This window comes from Zerene cesonia, chromosome 7 (assembly GCF_012273895.1).
Source record: "Zerene cesonia ecotype Mississippi chromosome 7, Zerene_cesonia_1.1, whole genome shotgun sequence".
NCBI lineage: Eukaryota > Metazoa > Arthropoda > Insecta > Lepidoptera > Pieridae > Zerene > Zerene cesonia.
Window position 1 is genome coordinate 1,492,802 of NC_052108.1, and position 26,547 is coordinate 1,519,348.

The 26,547-nt window shown below is 32.3% G+C and overlaps 2 protein-coding genes across 3 annotated transcripts in view; both read right to left on the minus strand.

Annotated features, from left to right (window-relative positions):
- LOC119840643 (calcium-transporting ATPase type 2C member 1) overlaps nt 1–2,829 on the minus strand; it is a 34,307-nt gene extending 31,478 nt beyond the window's left edge. The window contains exon 1 of one of the 2 annotated variants that reach the window (XM_038367327.1): nt 1,858–1,956. In XM_038367327.1, coding sequence (XP_038223255.1) covers nt 1,858–1,956 — 99 coding nt within the window. Of the gene's footprint in view, nt 1–1,857; nt 1,957–2,478 lie in introns of those variants that run through there. The other variant, XM_038367328.1, reaches the window with a different exon arrangement.
- Nucleotides 2,830–3,897: 1,068 nt separating this feature from the next.
- LOC119840644 (NADH dehydrogenase [ubiquinone] flavoprotein 2, mitochondrial) lies at nt 3,898–7,798 on the minus strand. Its single transcript, XM_038367330.1, has 7 exons — nt 7,637–7,798; nt 7,414–7,539; nt 7,045–7,235; nt 6,455–6,602; nt 5,892–5,951; nt 4,849–4,925; nt 3,898–4,041 (listed from the first exon to the last, which is right to left on the minus strand). The coding sequence occupies exons 1-7, from the start codon at nt 7,670–7,672 to the stop codon at nt 3,942–3,944; spliced, it is 738 nt and encodes a 245-aa protein (XP_038223258.1). The 5' UTR covers nt 7,673–7,798; the 3' UTR covers nt 3,898–3,941.
- Between the last annotated feature and the right edge of the window lie 18,749 nt (nt 7,799–26,547).

A 26,547-nucleotide genomic window follows, 5' to 3' on the forward strand; every position in this document is an offset into this window, starting at 1 on the left:
AGCGCAACCGTGCCCACAACGACGTATGAATAAACACATACATACACGCACAAGTAATATCGCGATACGCGAATTCACTATCGTCACGCACTTTTTCCATCTATGTCAATTTAAAAAGCAAATTACACAAGTAACACTTCCTTATATATAGTGTTATTTACGGCTATTATATATTGATTCGAGTCGATTATCGATTCCGAGATGTTAGAGAGACGAATTGAATAGGTAAATAACGTGTAAAATTTATGAGCGTGACTATGAATAATATTGAATAAATTATATAAATATTATGTACATTATCACTACATAGTATAAATTATAAAACAACTCTTTGTGCTAGATTAAAAAAATTACGCAACCGATTTTGATTGGGTATTTTCTAAAAGATAGAGTAATTTATTTGGAAGTTTATATGTACAATAACATAGAAAAAAGGGGCTTTACTCCGAATTTAACGCGTGCGAAGCCGCGGGCAAAAGCTAGCTGTTAAAGCTTTAATACACAACATGGTAGAAGCAGGTACTAATGAGAAAAATATTTTGATCTCCTACAAAGAATTTCTGAACACCAGCAAATAAAATAATACTTGAAGATTACTTATTTCAACATTAATATTGTAGCTCTTATTTCGTCTTAATTAAAGAGCATTGTCAGCGGTGATGGAAACTCATTCACAATTAATTTATAAGGCTGCTCTGTAATCAAAGGCTTCTTTTTTACATTGTCTTTTGTAAATAGTTTAGGTAACATCAACAACAGATTCCAATTTTAAAAATTGTTCTTTGTCTATCCCGCATTAATTAATCTGTCATTGTTTGCATGCTTGATCAATTCGAATTCGGAATTTCTAAAGTTCATAATAATTTCGATCAAACTTTTCCTTGATTAATTGCAGTCTCTTTTTATCTAATAGTTAGGGAATCTCTGATGATACTGGTAATTATAATTAATTTATATCATCTGCTCCATACCATCTATATAAACATTAATCATAAGGAGAAGATAAAGCAATTATGTATGTGTGTCTATAGGAGAACTGATCTGATCATGAAAATTCTTACACAAACAAAAAGCTGCACTATTCAGGAATGACATATAAGACTATTTTCAGTTGGTTCATCTCAGGACAAGCAAGGGCATTGTGTGAGTATGAAAATTTTTAATTTCATAACATTCTAGCAATTAGCTTTTCTTTTTCTGATAATAATAATAACATTCTTACTATATTGAGTAAGAAAAATAACTAGAATGCTATGAATAATGAGATAATTATAACAACAGATTAAAATACATCCTATTGCAATTATATGAAAATAATTATTATTAACTTTCCACCTTTAATATTCTATTTTTTTTACTATATAAAGTAATGCTTAGTTACTTGCGTATTACACTAAAATTGGAAACAAACTACAAATAATTACTAAATATGTTAATTCTTTTGATTCTTAAGTAATTCAGTATTGCAGAAAGCAATAGCATTGTTGACTTAATAATTAATAATTTTTACGGTAAAAAGAAAGTACGTACAGAGAAAGTATCAATTCCGACACTGTTAACTAACTATAAATATATTCGCGTGATCTCTATGCACCTGTATGGTTTTTCATTTACGAAAAGCCTAGAACACGACCTAGCATGATCTAGAATTCAACCTGCAATTAAAAAGAACTAGGTCGCTCTCTCGTCATAAAAATATTTAAAAGCCTCCGTCTAGAGAGCTTGTATTATGCATCTGTTTAATGACCTATTTTGAATTATCCCAGAAAGCCCAGTAATGACTAAGACTACGCAAATCAATAACATCTGAGCGGTATACAAACAAAATCAATAATCGTAACAAGTGCAGTGGCTCACCAAACTTGCTGTATCCTGACTGTCTAGAGAGTACTTATCGCTCTCTCTCCCTCGATGGTCTGAGAAATTCTCATATTTACGAGTCGGGCTGCTTTTCATCTTTCACGAAATGTTCAAAAGCCTTAAGCCACAAAAGACATTTTCACATAGAAAACGCAACACTGAACACCGAGATTCACAAAGCCACTGACGCACGAGAATGCCGGAATGTCGACTGTCAGTGTCGGAACATAACTTGACACTTGACATTTGACACATGAGTCAGTAGTTAACTTGACTTTGACACAGACAGTAGGCTGCATTCTCGTATGTCACAGCCATGGTCACAGCCCGTTGATCCGAAGTTCAGCCCGAATCATCGTTCCTCACAAAAGTAAACATTAAGCTATCAATTTAATTTATGGAACAAAAATATGAATCAAATTGTTGAATGGTCTCATGATATCAATCAACTCAATTTACTAATCTTAAAAGCTTTGGGATTTTTTTATATGTATATAGGTACTATAGAGTATAAAATAACATCGAATAACAATGCTTAATCAACATAACCTTAACCTGTAAAATTTAATTGTTGTATCCATAAAATAGCTAATTGTGATAATATAAGTACATACTTACGTTTCTATTATTTGTTATATTTTGTGGCTCTGTATCCCATAACGGGATTTGAATGTAGTCCTGAATACTTTCATTTTTATTTCGACGAAACATTTGGACATATTTTTGCCACTAGACCACAATAATAGCACTTCGTAACTTGAAACTTGATTAATAACCATTTAAATCCATTTTCCGCCACAATCACAGACACACTGCCACATACCTACAAATCGACTGTTTTATAAAATAAAGAGCTTGTAACGCAATATTACTTTCCATAATGTAAACGTCAACGATTTTATTGTACACTACCAACGCGTTATCATCATTACTGCTATTGAGTTGTCTCACTTATCACAATCCAGCTAACATTTTGATAGAGGATTTCATGTATTAGTTATGTAATTTTAATCTAAGATTTATTCGTTTTATCAAACGCACACGCATAACTTTGGACACGTTTTGTAAAAAGACCGGATACTAATTAATAATACTTAGTACAAATTTGTTGTTGTGTGTTTAAATTATAACATATTTGGATAGCGTTAAAAAGACTAACTACCCGGTTCTTGTTATTTCTAATATAACCGCAACTCAAATAAATTTTAATAATGATCTCCCGGACAATTAATAAAACACAAAGAATGCTTGGTTTTCACTTTTACGTATCATTGATATGCATGAATAGGTACTGTTTATTGGTCGAGACCAACGTCGACATAATAATTCAAATCTAAGTTCTAGTTTGGTTTACTATGAAATAAAATAATTAAAGAATTATACCACCATATCAGTTACGACAGTCAATGTTATTTTAGTGAGTTTCTCAAATGTGATATGACATAATTTAACCGCTTAATAATTAATTTATAGTCATACTGTATGTAATGACTGGCACTACTATAATCTAGTTATTAGGGCTCCATACCCAAAGGGTAAAACGGGACCTGTTTCTAATACTGTGCTGTTCGTCCCTCGGTCAGGTCGTATTTCGTGAATCGTGGTAGTTAGACAGTTGAAATTTTCAGAGATCGTGTAGTTATTTCTATCGGTATACCAGTATAGAAGAGATATTTTTCAGTATTGATATAGCAACATTTAACCATCAAAACTAAGCAACGCTTGGCGCGATCGATAATTGGATTAAAAAAAAAACAAATTTCACACTCCTCCATCTGTTTTTGCTTCATGTTTTAGTAACTTTTTGACAATTATATGTTTATCTTATTTTATTAAATACATATTTACATCTACACTAATATTATAAAGAGGAAAACTTTGTTTGTTTGGTTGTAATGAATAGGCTCAAAAACTACTGGACCGATTTTAAAAATTCTTTCACCATTCGAAAGCTACATTATCCACGAGTAACATAGACTATATATGTACCACGGGCGAAGCCGGGGCGAACAGCTAGTTTATAATAAAACGAACCAATTACAATCTAACATGATTTATTTAAATATTTATTTTACAATATTTTACGCCTTCAACGCGTCCTGTAGTCCGAAACCAGGGCCAGTTGGTTCTTCAGTCAAGGATGTGAGTCCCCCGAGAGGTTCTGATGCGAAACGACCGCTCCTGAATGCATTAATAATTTAATTAAAATATAATGAATTAATATTAATAAAATTAAGAAGTGCTTATACAGACGAACATATAGAATATTTATGCTAGTTTTGTTTTGATTTCAAATGAGATTTATTGATTACTAGTCTTCGACCACGACTCCCACGCGTTAAGTTCGGAGTAGTTTAATAGCTGTTATTTTAAATATAAACCCTTTTCTTCGCTATCTATTTAAAATCCTTTGTGCAGTTTTAAAGATTTAAGCATACATACATACATACATACACGGACAGACGCGGGAATCGACTTATACTACGAGTATGTAGTGACTATCGATCTACTCCCGCTTCACTCGAGTGCATTTACGTAATAAATTTTTTGACAAAGATTATAAACATCAGAGATTTGTATCAAAACTAATATCATACAGAGAAAATGAGAGGAATATAAACCATATGTATAATAACATCTATTAAACTATTCCGAAAAAACTATAAAGCTCAACTCACGATCCCAAATCCGATAAGAGATATGATTAATTTGGTGGGTACCAAATTATTGTTTTTATCTCGTAAGTAATAATTGATTCAGGTCTTATAAGTAATTCATGATATAATCTATCCCGCGATATATAATCTGTCGCAAAGTGATCCGTAACATAGTGTTTAAAATTTAATGCATTATTTTTCGGCAGGTGTTCTATTCAAATTTCAAAAATATAGAGTTAACAGTTTAACAGAAGCGGTAATTGCAATATTATAGATCATATTATGTCACTGTATATAAAATCCAGAATGTGAAGTAAAATCTGTGATTTACCTAGGTCCGGGTTTTGGTTTTTCATCCTTCTTCAGCTTTTCGATAATTTCCTTAGTATCGTCGACTGTGAGATCCTCCTGTGAACAGAAAATTATTTTTTTATTCATTGAAATATGTAACAAGAAGTTTTAAGCTTAAAAGTTGATATTACTCATATGCATACTTTAATGATATAATACAAGCTAACATTAATATTAAGAAATATGATTTAGTGGTAACTGTTAAAACTGTGTTCTGACGATTGAAAGTGCTTCTAAAAACAGTTTAATTAAATAAATAAATGTTTAAGTTTGATATGTTCATTTGATAACATATGTAATTTTTAATTTCTAAACATATGTAAGTTGGTCGAAAAATGTCATAGGATAAAATTATATTTCAAATAGTCTATTGATCAGTGTAAATGCTAACCACACCCATTCTAACATTATCTATACCAATATTATAAAGCTGAAGAGTTTGTTTGGTCTAACACACTAATCTCAGGAATACTGGTCCGATTTGAAGCATTTGTGAGGAAATGAAGCTATCTATACTTTGATACTTATAATAGCTGTAGAGTTTGTTTGTGTGCGTCAATGTCAGGCAGTACTGAACCACTTTCATAAATACTTTCACACTATGTTATCCCTGAGTCTAATTATCATGAGCCCGTATATGTTCCCACTGCTGGGACACAGGCCTCCTATGAGGGTATAGGCCATAATCCACCACGCTGGCCAAGTGCAGGTTGGCAGATGTCACATGTCGACGAAATTTTGTTTCTTGGACATGTCGGTTTCCTCACGATGTTTTCCTTCACTGTTTTATCCTTGAGTACTTTGGTCTATATCACAGGCAAAGCCAAAGCAAGCTGCTAGTTGGTCAATATGAAAAAGTATTCTTATATTTTATTCTTGAGATATTTATTCAAGAGAAAATAAAGTTGTGTCGAGTGGCTTTAAGCATAGGATTTTCATATTAATTTAAAAAGATGTGACCTAGCTTTTCAGTCAAACTATGGAGCACAGATTAACAAATAAATAATAAATAAATTTACTCACATAATAATCATCGTTGATTTGTAACATTGGTGCATTAACACAGGCTCCTAAGCACTCCACCTGAAATTAAGATTAAGTATTTAGATAGAAAATTTTAAGCTTTTTACTAAAACTAGGGTTCAAGGATATATCATATATTTAAATATTTTTATATTTATGACAAACATAAAAAAATGCATTATACTTAAAAAGTGGAATCAATAAACATAGAAAAGGTCAAGGTATCGGTTGGTTTCCAAACAACTAAAATTATAATAGTAACAAAAATCAATGTACAATGATCAATGTTCTATCTATAAATCTGTTCTATGGATACACAAATATTCTAGTGCGAAAGATTAATTAAGCAAAAACTCTGAATAGAAAAAAATATTAGAGTAAGAACTTATATAAACTAAATTATCAGTAACAGTACGGAGTTAACTTCTATTACAGTAAGTAACAAAGAATTTAAAAGATTTTTTCAAGATTTATACTTATTTAATAGTATTAAAAAGTATGTAATGTTTTATCTTTATTTTACTTATTTAGTATTATTCTAAATTACAGTAAAAACTGCAAACCTCAGACAAAGAGAACTTTCCGCAAGGGCTGTTCCCACCAACCTCACAGCCTGTTGCATCCTTAATTGCCTTCAGAACAGCGTCCGATCCTCTCAACCAGCAAGGAGTGGTAGTGCAAATTTGCACATGGTACTTGCCAATTGGCTTCCTAGAAACAGTTGAATTATAACTTAGTTTGATACAATATGTATGATATTATTATTAAAACATTCTAATTTTGAAATGCTAGAAGTGCTGGAAAGATAAAAAATGAATAGTTACAATTGGATTTTGTGTATATTTTTGGTCTTTTTTTAATCTGTACATGGGCTTTAATTGTAGAAATAGAAACAACTTTATGATTTCTTTTTTATTCTCACTATTTATATCATATATTTTTTATCATTAATTTGCTTATTGGAACTGATAGTGACTGCAAATCAGGTTAATGTTTAGTTTGAATAGTTGTTTCTAGTGGCAGAACACAAAAGATTGTCAAGTGACTATTTTCTCTGACAAGAACAGCAGATTTTTTTAATCAATTCAACAATCATTTTATTTATAAAAATTAATGTAAATGCTATAAACATAGGTATAAAGTCATACTTTACCTAATAAACATTGTATAGAATGTGGCCACTTCATACACTCTCATACGCGGGAGGTTCAATATTTCAGCTACCTTGTGCATAGCCGATATAGGCAGCCAACCACCATTTTGACGTTGAGCTAAATCCAACAGGGGGATCATGGCGCCACGTTTATGGCCCTCGGGATAAATTGCTAAGAGAGCATCGATTCTCTGAAAAATATAACCCACAAAATTGAAAACAAAATTTTACTTTTCGTTCTTCATGGTACGACTCTTTATTTATCTATGGCATCGAATAAATGAGCAATCACGTTTTTCAGTTTTGAAATTGGAAGAAATTAAACAATCTGTGAGTATTCTAAATACAAAATGCAAATGTCAAAATCACCTGTTTGTTTTCTGATGTGAATTCGAATGGAATATTAGGGTTGTCCTCGGGGGTATCTCTGTGCACGAACAAACTATCATGTTGAAGAGTAGATGATGTCTGCAGGGCTCGCGAAGACACCCTCCACTACAACATAACAAGTGTTGAAGATATGAAACTGTCACACTGTTATTATGTAATACACTTATTTGGATAAACTTCGTGATAATTTTATTGCACGTACCAAGCTGTTAACTCCAGACCTTAGGCTGGACAACATGATTATTAGTTATAATTTAATTAATTATTGCGAAACCCTGTCCGCGAACAAACCAACTCGATTTTGGTTCGTTCAAAAATCGAAAACATCAAGAATTAAGACGTACAGTAATGACATTTGACGTAAGGGCGTTTGTTCAGAAATGAAAGATACAGACTAACGAAGAAAATTTAATTGAAAACAGATTATGAGGTAACTCATCACTTTTTTTAGGTCAACATGAAGTTTATTAGTATATACATATTTAGTATATTATTAAAATAAGAACATTTATATCGATATAAAAAAAAACTTGGCTGCCTTCAGTTTATGAGTTCTTGATATAAATTTAGCCCTGTAAATATTTCACAGCAAACATTACGATGGAAACAAATTATTCAGATAATATTTTTATTAAGGTGCTACGAATTTTTCGAGTCGTATTAATAATAAACATATACAAAAAACGACGTCGTTATTGCATCCCTAAGAAGAGGAGGTACAAATCCATATTCTAAAATGGAACGAAATGACAACAATTTTGCTATCAATCAAAAAACAAAAAAAGAATCACGATAATCTCTCGAAAACCTATGGAATTATCAAGTAACAAAAACCAAGAAAAAAATACATATAATACAAACAAATTTGAAAACCTCCTTCGTTTTTGGAAACGTCGCGGACGGTTAAAAAAACAAGCTACTTTTTTGCTTATGTGTATGCTATAGCAGTCTTACCAGATCATTTGCTATATGGCAGACTACAGAGTAAATGTTAAATTATCCCACGTTGTATTTCTTAACATTCATAAACCCATTTTTTTCCAATATGTGATTATATTTCTCTTAAATGTTATAAAAAATTCAACACACATAGCAGCAGATATTTTGCCTGAGAATTGAGATATAGGAAAAAATCTAGTGCTTTATAGCTAGTTTGTGAATCAATTAATCATTCCCACGGTATCAACGTATTATGTATACAATAACTGTTTAACCACAACAACACGCATTTGAGCACGTGCTGAAAAATCTATTTACAAACATCTCGTTATCAAGCATTTCTCGCTTTCCAAAGCCTAATTTCAACGTATTGTCGCAACGCCCATTCTGATTATAATTTCTTATCAAAGGCACCTAGGTTCCGTTATTTAATTTCGATGATCGAGGCTGCGGAAACGTTGTTTTTTTAAGTTTCGTGTTTGTATAGATAGCAACGGGAGAAAAGGAAAGGCACAATGCATTTCTTCATTATGAGTATCTTAAAGTATCCAAGCCCTTATTAGAGCTTGGATACTTTAACTTATTACTGTAGTAATAATTTGACATTAGAATATTAAAAGAGAATAACAAATTAAGAAAAATAAACTGATTCATTTAATTGACATGAATAAAAAAGTAGTTTATTTCACATTATGATAGAATTTCTTACAAAGCTCTTAAAAATAGAGTAATTTTAAGTACCGTTTACTTGCTACTTCAATTGCTGACCGTACAGGTCCGTATCAGTACTATTTATAACTTACTAGCTGTTCGCCCCGGCTTCGCCCGTGGTACATATATAGTCTATGTTACTCGTGGATAATGTAGCTTTCGAATGGTGAAAGAATTTTTAAAATCGGTCCAGTAGTTTTTGAGCCTATTCATTACAACCAAACAAACAAAATTTCCTCTTTATAATATATGTGTAGATAAGACGCGACGTTTGACTGTTCTTACAAATTATTTTTACTATTTTTGTATTAGGGAATATGATTAAATGTCTACGCATATCATAACTTTTTACATAATACATAAATAACTTAAATTATTACAATTTTAAATACCTCCTTTTTACATAAATGATTAACGTATAAAACGGAAAAAGAACCTTTTATAATATTCATTATTTATCATTAAAGCTAAATAAACTTAGTCTGTGGAAAACTAAAAGACGAAAACATGGTCCCAACATTATATTTATCAAACAGTGGAATTAAACCTATATCTCTGTATCAAATCTTTTTTATTCAAATTCAACTGACTAGTGTGTCCTCAATTTGTATTAAATAGAACCATCATAATTTGTTTCGGCGGCCAGAAATATCTGGAGCATAACCCACAACGTAGCTTTGCGGCACACGTGCTTCTGATTTTTTGTTGTACGCTATAACTATAATTATAAACAAATTTGGATTAATGTACTAAATGGTAAGCAATGGAATAATCTTCATCATTGCAATTTAGAAATTAAAAACTTTTTAACGGATTTTAAACGCGATTTATTCATTATATTATTAACCCGACGTTTCGAACACTTTACAGCGAGCGTGGTCACGGGGAGACTGTTTTTTTTAAATTTCTGAATGTTTAATACTCGCGTAAAATCAAACGCAAGAAAATTGTTTATCATAGTAAATTCAACAGAGCACTTTTGTTTTTGTTGTGTATTACACTAGCTGTTGCCCGCAGCATCGTCTGCGTGGTTAATAACTCTTTCAGTCAGACATCTTTGCGTTTAATATATTTAGGCAATGGTAGGTATTGTAATGAATTTATTTGTTTCGAATTTACATATTATTACATACATAACGTTACGCTAATTTATTTGAATAAAACATAAATACCTAAATTAAATGATGATTATCTTGGTCATTTCATATTCGACTTTAAATCTCATTTTCTTGTTAAAGCGGCAATACATACCTATTGACTTTATTATATGAGAACCCGCCCAACAAGTGATTTGTTTAAATATCTTCGTGATATAAATGAACGAACAAAAATGACATACTTAGTACTTAGAAGTAGACCTATTGCATACAGTCATACCAATCCCTAATGATATTATAAATGTGAGAGTAGCTCTGTCTATCCGTCTGTTCTGCTTCCACTGAACCGATTTGGATGGCATCTGGTACAGATATAATTTAAGAAGCTGCAAAAGACATAGGGTGGTTTATATTCCAAAAATTTCACGGAAATGGAAACTATGTGCGGAAAACCCTGGACTGTGCAGGATATCACATGCGGGCGAAAGTAAGTAGTAAATAAACTGAAGAATGTATAAAGAAAGATCGTATTATATTATTTTTATTATATACACCAATTTAAACCAAACTATTTCATGATGGTACGCAAACATGATTAATACCTGAACTAAAATTATACGGAGCTTATATCATAAAGGTAAAATAAAAAATTTTCTTCAAACATAGCAGGCGAAGTACAGCATACAATACCGAATGCACTACTGAATGGGTCTTCTATCTATAGTTATGAGTCAGTCTTAAAATTCAGCAAGGCACCTATAGAGCTGGTGAACTCGCTCGTTAGCCCTTAGCCATACACGAATCCTTTCAGTGCCAATTATTTCAACTCGATAAATACTAAGTTCGGCCGCCATTTCTAAAACTGCAGTCGTATGCGGCCGTTTCCATAACAACATCGTTGTTTTGCCGATCCCCCATTCGCTTTTTTTAAACTTTTTCGCGGAACTGCTGTACTGTGTACGCAAAAATACCTTTTATGAGCACGGAGTTAGCGTCTATGTGCACCGCCATTAGAACCTCACGACAATATGTTATTTTTTTAAAAAGAATTCGCTGGTGCTTCGATTCCAGAAGCACGAGCTTTATGGGAAGCCATTGGTATGGATGTTATGGTTTTGCGATTTTTTTTGTTACTGGCCGGTTTTATATTTTGGTATTCATAATTCGAAATTTGAATGATCTTATTTGTTCCGATACAGATGATAAGATAATTATTTATTTCTTTTTACGGGAACGACTGTTTCCAAATAATATATGTATATTGAAACATTATCAGAGAGTCGCTAAATACCTAATTAAAATCAGTAATTTGAAACTCGCGCATTTAAAAAAAAGTTGTAATACCAAACCATAGACATTTTTTTTTCTACGTATAATATGTTACCAAGACAATATTTCATTATGTCATTCGACTACATCTGACGCAAGCATAGGGTCGGTTTGACCTCTCTGGGCCTTAAGATTATGCTAAGCATTCGACCTACAGACGTTCCAAGAAACCGATAGTTATTTTTGTTAAGCGCTACATAAATTCTGATTTATATTTTATAAATATTTCGAATGGCTTTCTGTCGAAACCTAGAAGATAATTAATTTTTAAACACAAGGCAATCTTGTCAAAGTTCTAAATGGACAAAGAGTGTAGTTTTTTAGTTTTTCTAGTTTATACATAACTAGCATTCCGCCCGCGGCTTTGCTCGCGTAGTCACGGATAAGATAGACTCGGGGCGTTACCGACAAAGTTCCCGTTCCCGTTAGATTTCCGGGATAAAAACTATCCTATGTCCTTTCTCGGGTCTAAAACAATCTCTGTACCAAATTTCAACATAATCGGTTTAGCCGTTCTTGAGTTATAAATAGTGTAACTAACACGACTTTCTTTTATATATATAGATTATGAAAAAAAATTAAAGTATATTTTTCTATCGCGTCGTTAACATATAAAAAGAGGTCAGAGTTTTGGTTTAAACACTAGCCGCTTGTCATGACTTCGCTCATGTTGATCCGGGTCATTAAAATTAAAGCGTGTGTAAACACTCTGATGGTTAAATATTTTTCAAATCAATCGAATATTTTTTATTTAAATTCTAAGAACTCATTTCTCTTTCATTATACTAGCGGTCCGTTCGGCTTCGCCCATGGTACATATTTAACCTTATACCAACTCAGGAAACACACACCTATCCAACGATTAAAGAATTTTTATCGATCTAGGAGCTCCTGAGATTAGCGTATTCAAACAAACAAACTTTTCAGCCGCTATTAGTACAGAAGTATAGATGTAGATAATAATTTATATAAGTCATAATATTAGTTTGGATATGCATAATTGCGGATGGATCGGATATTTATTAAATAATCACACAATATTTATATCAAACTATCATTTTAATTCTTGCACGCAATATTCGCATTTGGAGAGTCAAATAAAATTACATTTAACTTCCGATTGTGATTTCGATAGTAATGATCTTTTTTATCTTTATCCTAAAAAGGTATTTTCAATTGCCATTATGAAATGAAACAAATTTATTGTAATTGATAGATTTCAGAGTTCTCGTTGTACAAATAAGGTCGAAATGAAAACGTTAAATTAAGCCTATGTATAGTTAATAGAGAAAAAAATTAAATAAAGGTCCAATCTTCAATATTATACCAACTAGTTTATTGGACTTTTACGTATTGAAAATGTAACGAAAGTATTAACCTACTTTTAGTTCTATGTTCAAGCAATAGATGGCGTTAATCGTATTATTAAAGTATACAAATCATAATGGTGATTTTCTACTCTATTCTAATGAAGATATTTTAAATAAGAATCGTTTTGGTGTTGACGAAATTAAATCAATTCGAAAGTTGACTATACATGTTTTTAATGCTTAAAAATACATGCACCGATTTAAGCATTCCCTATTTGTTGTCAGGCAAATTTTTAATTACCTAAAGTTTCAAATTAATTCAAAAATATCGTTAGGTTGCTGAATTATCTATAATTTTGGTACAAATGAAAATATAAATGATAAGATTAATTGAATTTTCTTGATATTTCTACAAGGTTCACCAGGTTCCTCATTTTGATTGTATTTTTTGATATCCGTTATTTATAAACTTATTGTTTTTCTCGATTTTCAAAGCTCTGACGTTATTATTGCAGTTGTTTATTAAATATACAATAAATGTATTTATTGAAGTGAAAGTCAACGAAATCGGTTTATTAATTCTAAAATTAATCTGGAAAAGATATATAAATTGATATATTTATATATATGATACAAGCTGCGCCCCGCGGTTTCACCCGCGTAAGTCCGTAACCCGTAGGAATATCGGGATAGAACGTTATCTATATATTATTCCAGTTGTCCAGCTGTCTACGTACCAAATTTCATTGCAATCAGTTTAGTAGTTCTTGCGTGAAAGAGCAACAAACACATACACATCCTTGACCATTACGTTTGTGCATAAAATTTCCATCAATCTTCTGTGCTTTAAAAATTTCTGTTGAATTGTGAGGTCACGAGTAGATGCATTTTCAGGTTTCTTTCAATGGTATATTTTATCTATAGGAAAATAAGATTACTTCCTTCACCTGTTACTTGCACCGTTCACACCACCGGCTACAGGGTATCCCTTATACTCTATTTTTTAGTAAATTGCAATATCTTCTTACATAAGTTTTGCATTGTATTCAAACGAAAAGTCGGAGATATGGGCCCAGGGGAGCTTATAAAAAAACAGATTGATTTTTAACTTCATCATGACTAAATGGTAAAAAAAATATTGTTAGGAAACCGACATGTCCGTGTAAAAAAATTCACCCAGATGTGACATCAGCCAACCAGCACTTGACCAGTATGGTGGATTAGGTCTGAACCATATGAAGCCTGTGTGCAGCAGTGGGAACATACATGGGATAATTATAGCTAACCTAATATGTGGTATTACCGTGCTTGCCTCCTTAATATACGTCTACAGTACTTTAGTTAATTATTATAATAATTGTTATATGCAAATATCAGAGTCAATGACTACATAACTAGTACAATGCAATTTGGTCGCGGAACAAGTGTTAGCTGAAATGAGACAAGCAAAAAAAGCAAAAAACCCAGACGTAATGGCGACGCTCTGAGGTCTAACACTTTCTATTGCGGTCCGCGGTTGTAACTAGGCTTATTAGGGTTTACCGTTTAATTCCTTGCTAATGATGCGCATAAATATACGTAATGGAAAGGAAGTTGTATTATAGTAAGACGTTATTGCCGTTTATATGCTATACATCGAGACTCTATGAGAATGTGTCTTGTCCCGGATGAATGATACACGAATTGCCCAATCCACATTGGTTGAACTTGAAAAAATACACCAGCTCAGTGGCAAATTGCTATACCTAACCATAAACATCAATTTCTTATATCTGCCTGTAAATAAACATCAAGAAATTATCGAAGCCATAAAACAAAGTATTAATATAAACGGGCATACGATAAAAACCGCCATTGAAATTCGATTAAAAAGTAACCATATCCAAACCACGAATAACAAACACAGGCGCTACACAAAAAGAGAAGTCGCGACGTAATCGGCTACACCATTCCTTACCTCATAACTTGTTAAAAAAGCATAAACATCACATCCAAACAAGACAACGTAATTGTCGGAAACAAAAACTCATACGACTCCATGAATGGGACGAACCGAATCCACCGGGAAAACGATAAAAAGACGCTCCATATTCGAGAAATGATTAAAAAAGAAAGATACATAAAGAAAACGAGCAAGACGCGCCACGGCACGTACCGGGTAGTATTAAAAAGAGAAGTACTCCGGCGAAGCGTGAATGAAAACGCAGCGCTGCGACCCGCGTAACCGTAATCTTGTGATTATTATTTTTATTTTCCGTCTTGTGTACTCGCTTTTTTATTTTGTTAATTCTTATTATTTTTGTAGCGTGCGTCGAATGTAGGTCAGGAGTGGACTTTTTGGTTTTTCGCGGCAAGGTCGATGCTTTGTAGAGGATACCACATCAGGTGTAATTATTGTGCGATTGAACCGGTATCGAGAGCTTTCTTCGGATAAGCGAACTATTCGTGATTGTTTTTCGTTCGTGGACTGGAAAATTTAGGATTGCAATTTGCGAATGAGAGATTAAAAATCTAACATGCAGTTTGGGGAGCTAGGTTTTTTCAGTGAAGTGAAAATGTCCGTTCTTATGCACCTTTTTGGTAATGCATTTACTATTTTACCATGATATTATAGAAAAGAGATATAATTTGGCATTCAGATGATTTATTTGGATAATTTAGCTATTCTTTTAACATACGTTGACTATGAATATTGTTACTTCATCTTCTGGGTTTAATATGTTATGTTTCAATGAGAGTAAACTATTTAAACATTTATGAAGGCACTTTGACATTGTTATTTTCACCCACATTCAGACACTAATCTACTTACCTATCACGATTATTTCATAAACAATTAGTTGAACAATTAGTTGCTGTTTATTTTTTATTTGAATTAAAACACACAAATATTCAAATTTGCATCGGCTTTTCGCGTGATCCTCTATTGAAGTTGAATTTTGGCTTATTGGGCGTCCACAAAAGTTCTGTACATAAAAAAATTGTGCTGTTTTCAACCTAATGCGAATATAATATACGTGGCAATGACCTCGAAATGGCAGCAAAAAGTTGGACACCAATTAACAGTCAGCATTGTTAACCACACTGAGTCATTGCTTAGATTACTGAACTAATTTTAAGCATACTTTTTTGTACGTGGTTCAAATCTTTTGCTACCATTAGTTTTGGGACGTGTTTTTTGGTAGTCTTCCCCAGACTTCTAATAGATGATAAAACAAAATAAAAAAATATGTCCACAACACATTAAATTTTCTAAAGGACATTGCGTGTTGGACCTGTGTCCCCACGTGAGCCTTCTAAATGACTGGGTGCTTTCCTTCTGGAGGTACCTGAGTATTATGGAGTACACATAAATGAAATAGATAGTACAATGCTAAGAACATAATAACTGAAATATACTATGTTTTGTCGCAAAAGCACCTATGTGTGTTTAATTGTCGTGCTTCTAAGAACACATAACTTAATTTACACACTTTTTGATCAAGGCGTTCTTTTTTATTTTGTAATCTCATTAAAATTGTAATCCGTCTGATTGAGTGAGGAAATAATCATTCTTATATATTTTTAATGAGCTAAAAAATATTTTTATAGTAATAGGAATTTGGTATATAAATAAATCAGATAAGTTTAATTTGCTTTTACACATACAAGTTATAATAACATATATCTCAACAATATCCCACTTCCTTATTAAATGCATATTCACAACGTACGCAGAGAAATTGTATTTTATTGGTTAAGGAAGATATTTCAATGTAGCAATACAGTGATAAGTCAATTTATGTTAAGAAACACAACATTTATTTATCTTTATAAATAAATAAGTATATACATACTTCTTGTTTTTTCTTTAAAAACGAGTAAGATATTTTGCGGACAATCTCTCAACTCTTCATTTATTAGCATATAGTTTTACCCGCGGCTCCGCACGGGTACTTTCGGAATACTTTAACTGATTTTATTATGCATGTAAACCTTCCCCTTGTATCCCATTTTCTATTAAGAAAACCCTATCAAAAACGGTTGTGCATTTTTATAGATCTAAGCATACATACATACATGATACATACATAGGAACAGACGCGGGAAGCAACTATGCTTTATACTATGTAGTGGTTGAAACGCAGTACAATTCATCAAAAGCATATAAGCCGGGAAAGCAAATAAGCTTTTCGATGCATCAGTTTGAATCAAAATCTACATATATTAATATACTAGCTGCGCCCCGCAGTTTCACCCGCGTAAGTCCGTATCCCGTAGGAATATCGGGATAAAAATTAGCCTATGTGTTATTCCAGTTGTCCAGCTGCCTGCCTACGTATCAAATTTCATTGCAATTGGATCAGTAGTTTTTGCGTAAAAGAGCAATACACACAGATCCTTACAAACTTTCGTATTTATAATATTAGTTGGATAAATCGTTTCTGTTGTAGAGAGATTAAGGTGTTTCACGTTTGTTGTGGTATGTATTAGCGATTAGAATTTTTTATTATTCCTAAGATCAAAAGCTTGTTTTTAAATATATATTGCATCAAAAGTTAGTATTCTCTTGTGTTTGGTTTTACGCGAGCATTATACATTTAGAAATTAAAGACTTTTTAACGGATTTTAAACGCAATTTATTCATTATATTATTAACCCGACGTTTCGAACACTTTACAGCGAGCGTGGTCACGGGGAGACGGAATGTTACATGAGAGATGTTCATTGATCGTTTAAGTCTTTAATTTCTAAATGTATCAAATATTATTTGTGCTTTACTAGATTTCCGTTTGGGCTTATAGGCAACTAGGTTTTGCCCGTGGCTTCGCATGCGTTAATTTTGGAATATGTCAATAGATGTTATTATACGTATCGAAACGGTGAAGGAAAACATCGTGAGGAAACCGGCATGTCCGAGAATTAAAAAGTTCGACAACATGTGACATCTGCTAACCCGCACTTGGCCAGCTGATTATGGCCTGATCCCTCATAGTTGATGATGATGATGATGATGATGATGATGATGATGATGATGATTATACGTATAAACCTTCCTCTTGAAACACAATATCTATTAAAAAACCGCATTAAAATCTGTGGCTACCCCACTTTCTTAGGATTTAAGCTATATCGGGACATAGGGACAGTGAAAACGACTTTGTTTTATACTGCGTAGTGAATAAATGCCCTTGGCAATGATGTATTTTATCGCAGTAGAAGTCTACATCACTCTCTACTCTGCAGCTTCTTCTGGGAAGAGATTCTATCTTCAGACATAATCAAAAATCATAATATCAGCCCGATGAGAAGCGAAAGAGGAACAAATAAACACACAGGCTTTATGCTGTATTTATAATTTTAGCAGATTAATTTTGTTTTAGAATTGATTGCTCGTTTGGTACAGTGGTTGAGGTTTATGTAGTCGAGGGGGTTCGATTTTCTTAGGGACTATCATAAGAAACGGCCTGGCACAGATTACACATAGATCTGGTCACTTTTTGTCCGTAAATAAAATCCATATTTTATTATGATACTAACTGCACCCCGCGGTTTCACCCGCGTAAGTCCATATCCCGTAGGAATATCGGGTTAAAAAGATGCCAATATGTTATTCCAGTTATCCAGCTGTCTACGTACCAAATTTCATTGCAATCGGTTCAGCAGTTTTTGCGTGAAAGAGCAATAAACACACACACATCCTTACAAACTTTCGCATTTATAATATTAGTAGGAAGTAGGATATATTTTGACTCCATTTTGACCCATTCCAACTTTGTACACTTATCAAGAATCGGCGACGAAACAATCATTTCATATAATGATTATCTTGATTAGGATTGCCAGGATTAAAAACTTACGTCTATCTCCATTGTAAATAATATTGTAAAAATATGTTTGCTTTTTTGTAGATATGACAACATTGAGATAATATTTAATGTACACATACAAGTTATTTGTTCAGTTCATTTCTTCAAAACCCTTAGTATTGCGAAACCGACACACGTTTGACCGATTATTTAAATGTTTATGTTACCATAATTATTTATTATCTATATTATATTATAAAGACGAAGATTCGTATTTTTATATGTTTAAATGTCATAGAAAAATTATTGTACATATTTTAAAAACTATATCACCATTACAAAGCCGAACTTCACTGAGTGGCATAGGCTATAGCTAAATGTAGCACGAGCGAAGCCCAAGCACACAACTAGTATAACATTCCTTAAAGAGGTCTAGTGTACAATATTAATCGTCTTCCTGACCTAGAATCTCTAATACTGTAGCTATTAATTACTTGTAGCTTATTTGATCAATATAAAATAAAAAACGTTTATATTTTTACACGCAAAACATGGGAGTAGAACAAAGCTGTAGAGGTCAAAAAATAAAAGGCGCCAGACAAATATTATGATCAGGATATGTTAATTGCATTGCTGTTCGTTTAATTATTCAAATATCAGTTGTTAAAATGTCTTAAAAATAAATAAAATTAAATATCTGTATGTATCAGCTTTTATTGTTATATTGACACCTATAATAATTAACTAGGTATGTATTACAAAGAGCCGTTGGCAGCTGTTTTATTTTCAAATTTGAAAAGTGATCACTTGAAAACAATGCTGATAGCATAAAAAAGTTATACTGATAATTAAATGACAACCTAAACAAAACTAAATTCCGAATTGAAATATTTAAAAAAGGAACTTTTTATAAAAATTATCTTTTTTTTTATTTCGTCCAAGCATATTTTCCCGCGTGTTTTGAAAATTAACTTCCACTTCCATTTATAAACCCAAATCATAATTGTTTATTGTTTATCTACTAATTCTATGTTAATTAGTAATTACAACATGTAATACTCTTATTGTTTTTAACCTTAAGCTAAACATAAAAAACTTTAACACGTATTATCTTAAAAACGACTTTTTTTACAAAGGATTGAAATTACTTGGTCATCGATACACGCAACAGCATAGATATAACATCGCCACCGGCTTAACGCATTTAGTCATCGTTCCGAGTAAAAAGTAAAAATAACTCCGAGTCTGCATCTCAGTCTCAAGGCCAAATCCTGACTTAACAGACAGAGACGAACATAACCGTTTACACGTGCGCAATAAGGACGCACGTTTTAGTGTCTTCGTCCTTTGAAAAGGGAAAGTGGTAGTTAGAGCTCAAGCGAGAGTGGGATGAAAAAATGTCCGAAGGGCGAAGCGGGACGGCTATATCCTTTTGTTATTAGTGTAAAAGAGATGGATAATGAGAACCGGTTAATTTTGAAGGGCTCGCTCGGTTCACGATGCTGCGTTCAACTACAGATGATTTTCTTTATTATGTTGATTTATATTGACGTACTATTTCTAGTGGAAAAAAGTTGTTTCTAATAGAGTTGTAAGTTTGTTTTTACTTTCGTAGTGGCTTACAACTGTAGTAAAGCTTTATTTGTTTTTGAATAGTAACTGGTTAACTCAGTGAAAGATAAAGTATTTTTAAACTACTTCATGGGGTCAAAAACTTGTTTTGCGACGTTTTTTGGAATTAGTCAATATCTATCATGAACTAGTTTATCAATAGTCTACACTAATATTATAAAGAGGAAACTTTGTATTTTTGTTTGTTTGTAACGTTTTTGCCCAAGAACCACTGGACGGATACCAAAAATTCATTCACCATTAGAAAGCTGCAACTTCACTGAGTAACATAGGCTATGTACTACGAGCGAAGCCGGGGCAAGCAGCTAGTATACAATAAATTACTACTATAAGTATGTAAGCTATTTAATTTTCTAATAAGACATAAGAGTTTTCAATTCATAATTATACAAATTACTGTAAAGAATATATTCTTATATATAAGTTTCATAGTTTATACTATTTAATATATTTTAACACGCTTTTATAAAATTCAGCTGTAGCCACCTCTTTACATTTAATTATGACCCACTTTAAACGAACAGATTTAATTCGAAACGTGCACACTTATCAAGGATCGGTGACGATACAATAATTTTATGAGTTTATCAGAATATCGTCACTAGGGTCGCCAGGATTAAATAATTTCCTTTGGTATTATCTGTACAATACCAAGTGTTGCAATTTAGTTGATTTCATCATTAAATTATATATTTTATTTTAAACTCTATTTATTATTTTAAGTATTCCTTTCAATATGAAAAATAAAATATAATTCAATAGATACTATTTGTAAGTTTATGCAGTGAGGTTTAACAATATACTCTGCTATGAGACAACTCTAACTGGATGAAACTTTTATTAACATTAATTTATTGTGAATGTTAACAAAGTATTACTATGAAATTGTTATAGAAAGAGATAATTGTATAAAACAATATTTTTATTAAACACTATTAGATTCTAGATCTTCTTGGATTTCTATAAGACTCTTCCACATATATGATAATTAAAATATTACTGAAGAATATCCTCTGCTCCCGAGTCAACATTTACCAATAAATATTTGCATGCACACACACGCTTTCCGTTTGCATGTGTGCGTACACTGCACAAGAATGCAACGCGTTGTTGACACAGCCAAGTTTGATATTCCTTTATTTATTGCTATAAAAACCCCTTACCGATTGCTATTTGATTCTGAACACTAACGTCTGATGCTGAATGTCTTAAATCGTACGCCAAATTGTATACTTAGGTCTTTTTTATTGAGATATTGTTTAAAACGATCCAAACATAATTTGAACGCTACCTACATAACTTAGAGTGTAATTTTGCTCATGCTATCAAAATAACCTATGACCTAATAGAACTGGCGAGGGTAGGTATATTTAAATAAGGATTTATGCGTTGTGTCTGGTGTTTTGGCGAAATGCGTGGATAAAGATTTGTAAAGGATTAAAAACTGGAGATCTTTGATTTGGGTTAAACAATGGGCGAGTATCATCTTTCTGTTAATCTAAAAAACAGCGTCGCATATTGTTTTTTGAGTGTAATCTGTGTTAACCATAGACTATAAATATTGCGAAATGGCGGGAAGGGTAATACGAATTTGGAACATTTATAATACAATAGAAAAGAAATAAGCGTTGAATAACTCAGATTAAAAATTCTACATTCAAATGTCAGAATTAAGTGTTATAGTACTTTTCATTTAACGAAATTGAGAGAAATCAATATTTCTGAACCATTTTGCAAACCGTTGCATCTAATCCAACATAATTTTTGTGTAAAGTTAATAAATAAGAACTAATTAGCATTATATTTGGGAGTAAGAATGTTTAAAAAATTTAATTAAAGTTAGGCAAGTCGTCCGTTGATAACGAATTAGTACCCATGCAATGTATGTAGGCATAATATGTATAATCCTACTAATATTATAAACGCGAAAGTTTGTGAGGATGTGTGTGTGTTTGTTGCTCTTTCAAGCAAAAACTACTGAACCGATTGCAATGAAATTTGGTACGTAGATAGCTGGACATCTGGAGTAACATACACGCACCTTTTTATCCCGATATTCCTACGGGATACGGACTTACGCGGGTGAAACCACGGGGCGCAGCTAGTAATTCAATATTTAACACTTGACCATAGATTCGGAAAGTAGTTTCTACAGAGAAGAGCCGGCAAGAAACTCTGTTTTCTTTTTAAATAATGTCAATTGGAACAAATTTAGATGCTATCTATGGCTGACTGGAGGTAAAATTAAATCTCTTTATTAATATAATTTAATATAAATGCGAAAGTTTGTAAGGATTTACAAACTTTCGCATTTATAATATTAGTAGGATGTTTGTTGACAATTCAAAAGCGCTGAAAACAGTCTAGATGAATGAATAAACGTTTGAATTTAGGTTCACATAAATCGTACGTCGAAACAAAATCGAAAGTGAGATAACTCTATAAAAACACTTTCATTAAATCTTTCCCACCAAGCCCCAAGCTTCATATCCAACAAAAACATTATATTAATTTGGGATCTCCACAAAAAACGAAGATAGCTGATAAAAAAATGTAATGGCCAAGAAAAGGAAAAAGGATTGAATAAAAAACGTAAAAAAGGAGCTTCGAAGAAAGGGTTCGGTGTATACAGGGTGTTCTTGAAGATTTAGTTGTAAAGGTCATGGGCATATTTGACCCGCTTCATGAAGAACTTCGTTTAACTACACTACTACTAACCATATGTAAGTTATAAGAATATGGCCTTACTTTTTATATTTTTTTTTCTAGACAATGGGAGAAATATGATATTTCTAGAAGATACCTGATATATTTTATTTACATTTATGTTTCTTTGATGTAATTTCTGTCAGGGGCCAACAGTAAATTATTATTTACTGTTGGCCCCTGACAGAAATCGCTTGTCCGCCTATTGGCGGACAAGCGATCTTTTTAAATAATCTCTTATTTGCTCTACCGATTTTGATCAAGCAGAATAAAATTGCAAGTACATGTATAATTAATTTTTATTTTTATCTCCTTTTCAATAACCAGGTTGCCGACACCACTGCGTAATGTTCAAATTGAATTTAACAAAAATTATATATGTCTCAGTTATATTAATGTATAAACAAACCTACGAATTAAAACAACTTATAAACATAAGTCACAGTTATTAACCCAAATCAGTTAAAACATTGGTATATTTTATACACACATACACTCGCACACACAATATTGTCTTATTATTTATAGTATATATATACACACACATACACACAATTTTGTCTTGTTATTTACAGTATACTAAAACAAAGTCACGTGCAACAAGCAACAGATATAGTCAACAACAATGTTGTACTCGTTCTCTTAAAATAAATTGCAACTTTCGATCACAAGCAACATTCCGATATATAAAACGGTGTAATTTTATCCATTTAAGGATCATACCTCCCGATTTGGAGACCATTATGCGGTGGTTTGGGTATGTATGTTATTTGTTTTGTGATAAAGTGTTAGAGCAATAAAATGATTATGTATGGGCTTATAAATTTATAGGTTTTTACTTTAATTAAATAATAATACGTTGCTTACCCAGCTAACATGATTAGCATGACTTTTCAAAGGCTTAATAAATCATTTTAAGTCATGCATTTCAAATCTTATCACGTGTTAATTATAGAAGTGCAAAACTATGTAAAAATATCTCAAGTTCTCGAATTTATTAGGGAATATTTTTCAAATTTTGTGGACTAAAAAAATGCTTTTGATTTTTATCTCGAAACACCCTGTATACGAGTGTGACATATATTTTGGGGTTGCATCGCGGTCAGGAATTCCATGGCGGAGTCATTTATATCGAAATGCAGATATTTTATTAAACGGACAGAAGAATAGAGTTAGATTTTCACTTTTAATTGATCTCCGTTGCCATAGTGACAGTAACGACTTTGTGGTCTGTTGGAGTTTTTTTTGTGCACTTCTTACAGGATATATTGTGACGTCTAAGGTGTGTATGTATGTACCTTTGTATCTATTAAAATGCTAGTTGTATTTTGAAGAAGTGTATTATGTTTCTTGCTTACAACACAGATAGCATAGTATGCATGTATATTTGAAGTTTAAGGTTCTATAATTTCTATAAATCTCATCAACGATCCGTGGCTTAAGCAACCAAAAGCGCGGTTAATTTTGGATGGGTGACCGCTTAGTTGAACGAAACATATAAAGACAACAATCGTAGAGGAAACATCACGAGGAGAATATTGAATTAATTTAAAAACATATTACAATAACAAAAATGAAATGAAACAAATACACAAAGTTCATCGGGTTATTTTGAGTTAAATGAAAAGTCATCATCATTTATTCAATACTAATGGTCCGCCCCGGCTCCGTCCTTGCTATGTGAAGAGCCTATAGGCTACACGTGATACAAATTTAACGGTGAAAGAATTTTTAAAATTGGTCCAGTAGTTTTTGAGATTAGCATGTTCAAAAAAATTCTTTGTGTTTATAAAATTATACTAGATTTTGTCCGCGGCTTCGAACGTGTTAAATTCGGAGGATAACGCCTTTCCTTCCTTTTTTTCTATGTAATTATATAACATATAAACCTTCCTCTTGATCCACTCTATCTATTAAAAAATCCCACCAAAATCTGTTGCGTTATTCCAAAAATCTCAGCGTTAACACAACAGACAGCGGAAGACGATTTGTACTATACTATGTAGTAATAAAATAAATTGACATAAATTTAATGTTTTTCTAGTTTCAAATATTATATAACAAATTTCCATGTTCAACTTGCATTTAAATCTCTTAACCCAATATCTGAATGCATATAACTACGCGACGCATCTCAGTAAGGGAGAAGCGAGCGCTAACAGGTGTTCTATCCATCTTACCGGACGCTGGCGGATGGGGCACTAGGCGTCTTGATACTTTATAAGTGTTTTGAGCGTTTTTTGAAATATAAGATCTTTTTTTTCAATCCTTCGAAAAACGAAGAAGGTTCCAAATTCGAATGTATTGTTTCTGCTTTATTATTTGATAGCTCTGATGGTTTTCAACCATATGACGTGATTAATTTTATAATTAAGCCAACTTATGTGTAGAAAACCGTTTAGTTCAGATGTATAATCTTGTAAGGTAATTTGAATTCCATTAAGCTAGTGTTTAGTGTTTAGTTTATTTTAAACCTGAAAATTAATATAAAGTATTTTTTTGTGTTTGATTTTATGCGAGTATTATACATTTAAAAAGTTTTTAATTTCTAAATTAATATAAACTTAAAAAAATCTTCAGGTATATAACGCAGCTAAAAATTACTATAATAAACTTGATTAAGTAAAAAATAATAAGAAAGAGGTTTATTTTGAAAAGATTTAATTAGATTAATACATGATGATATAATTTACATTTTGGATTAATTTGATGAGCTTCAATGAAAAATTTAACCTTTTATTAATCAAGTATCAAGGAAGTTAAATTATCCTATAACATATAAATCACCTGGACCGACCGTAATAAAGAATGTAAGGTTTTTGTATCAGTGCTCAGAGCATAATACAGTCTTTATCCCACGGATTCACTTGCACATGTTTCTTTCCTTACCCCTGTTTGCGTCATACAAGAAAAACGTAACCCGACCGCACTAGAAGAAGGGTTATATTTTTAGTTTGTGTGTATGTCAGTACGTATACTTCTAACTTTCGCTCCTTAATGTATAAAGCTGAAGAGTTTGTCTTTCTTTGCCTAATGTTTCCTTTCACTACACGAGAAAATCCGCGGGTAAGCTAGTAGTATAATGATTTTGACGATTTTCTTGATATAGAGTTTCGATATTTGAAATAATTTCTTTCGTCTTAGCTTTTACGGAAATCGGCATGTTTGTAAATAAAAATTTCTACAACTCGTGTTTACACATCTGCTAATCTACACTCAATGGAACACACTTCATCATCATCATCATCATCAACCCATGTATGTTCCCACTGCTAGGACACAGGCCTCCTATGAAGGTTCAGTTCATCCACCAGGCTGGCCAAGTGCGGGTAGGCAGATGTCACATGTCATCGAACATCGAGTGGAAATCGTCATGTCCGAGAATAAAAATTAATACTCTTCAACTTTAGTAATATATCATAGCACCCGTATAGGACGTAACTCAGGTCCCTGCAGTGGGAACAAATATGAGCTTATATATTTTTGCTTTATATTTAAAACGGTGAAGGAAAACATCGTGAGGAAACCGGCATGTCCAAGAATAAAGAGTTCGATGACATGTGACATCTGCCAACCCGCACTTGTCCGGCGTGGTGGGCT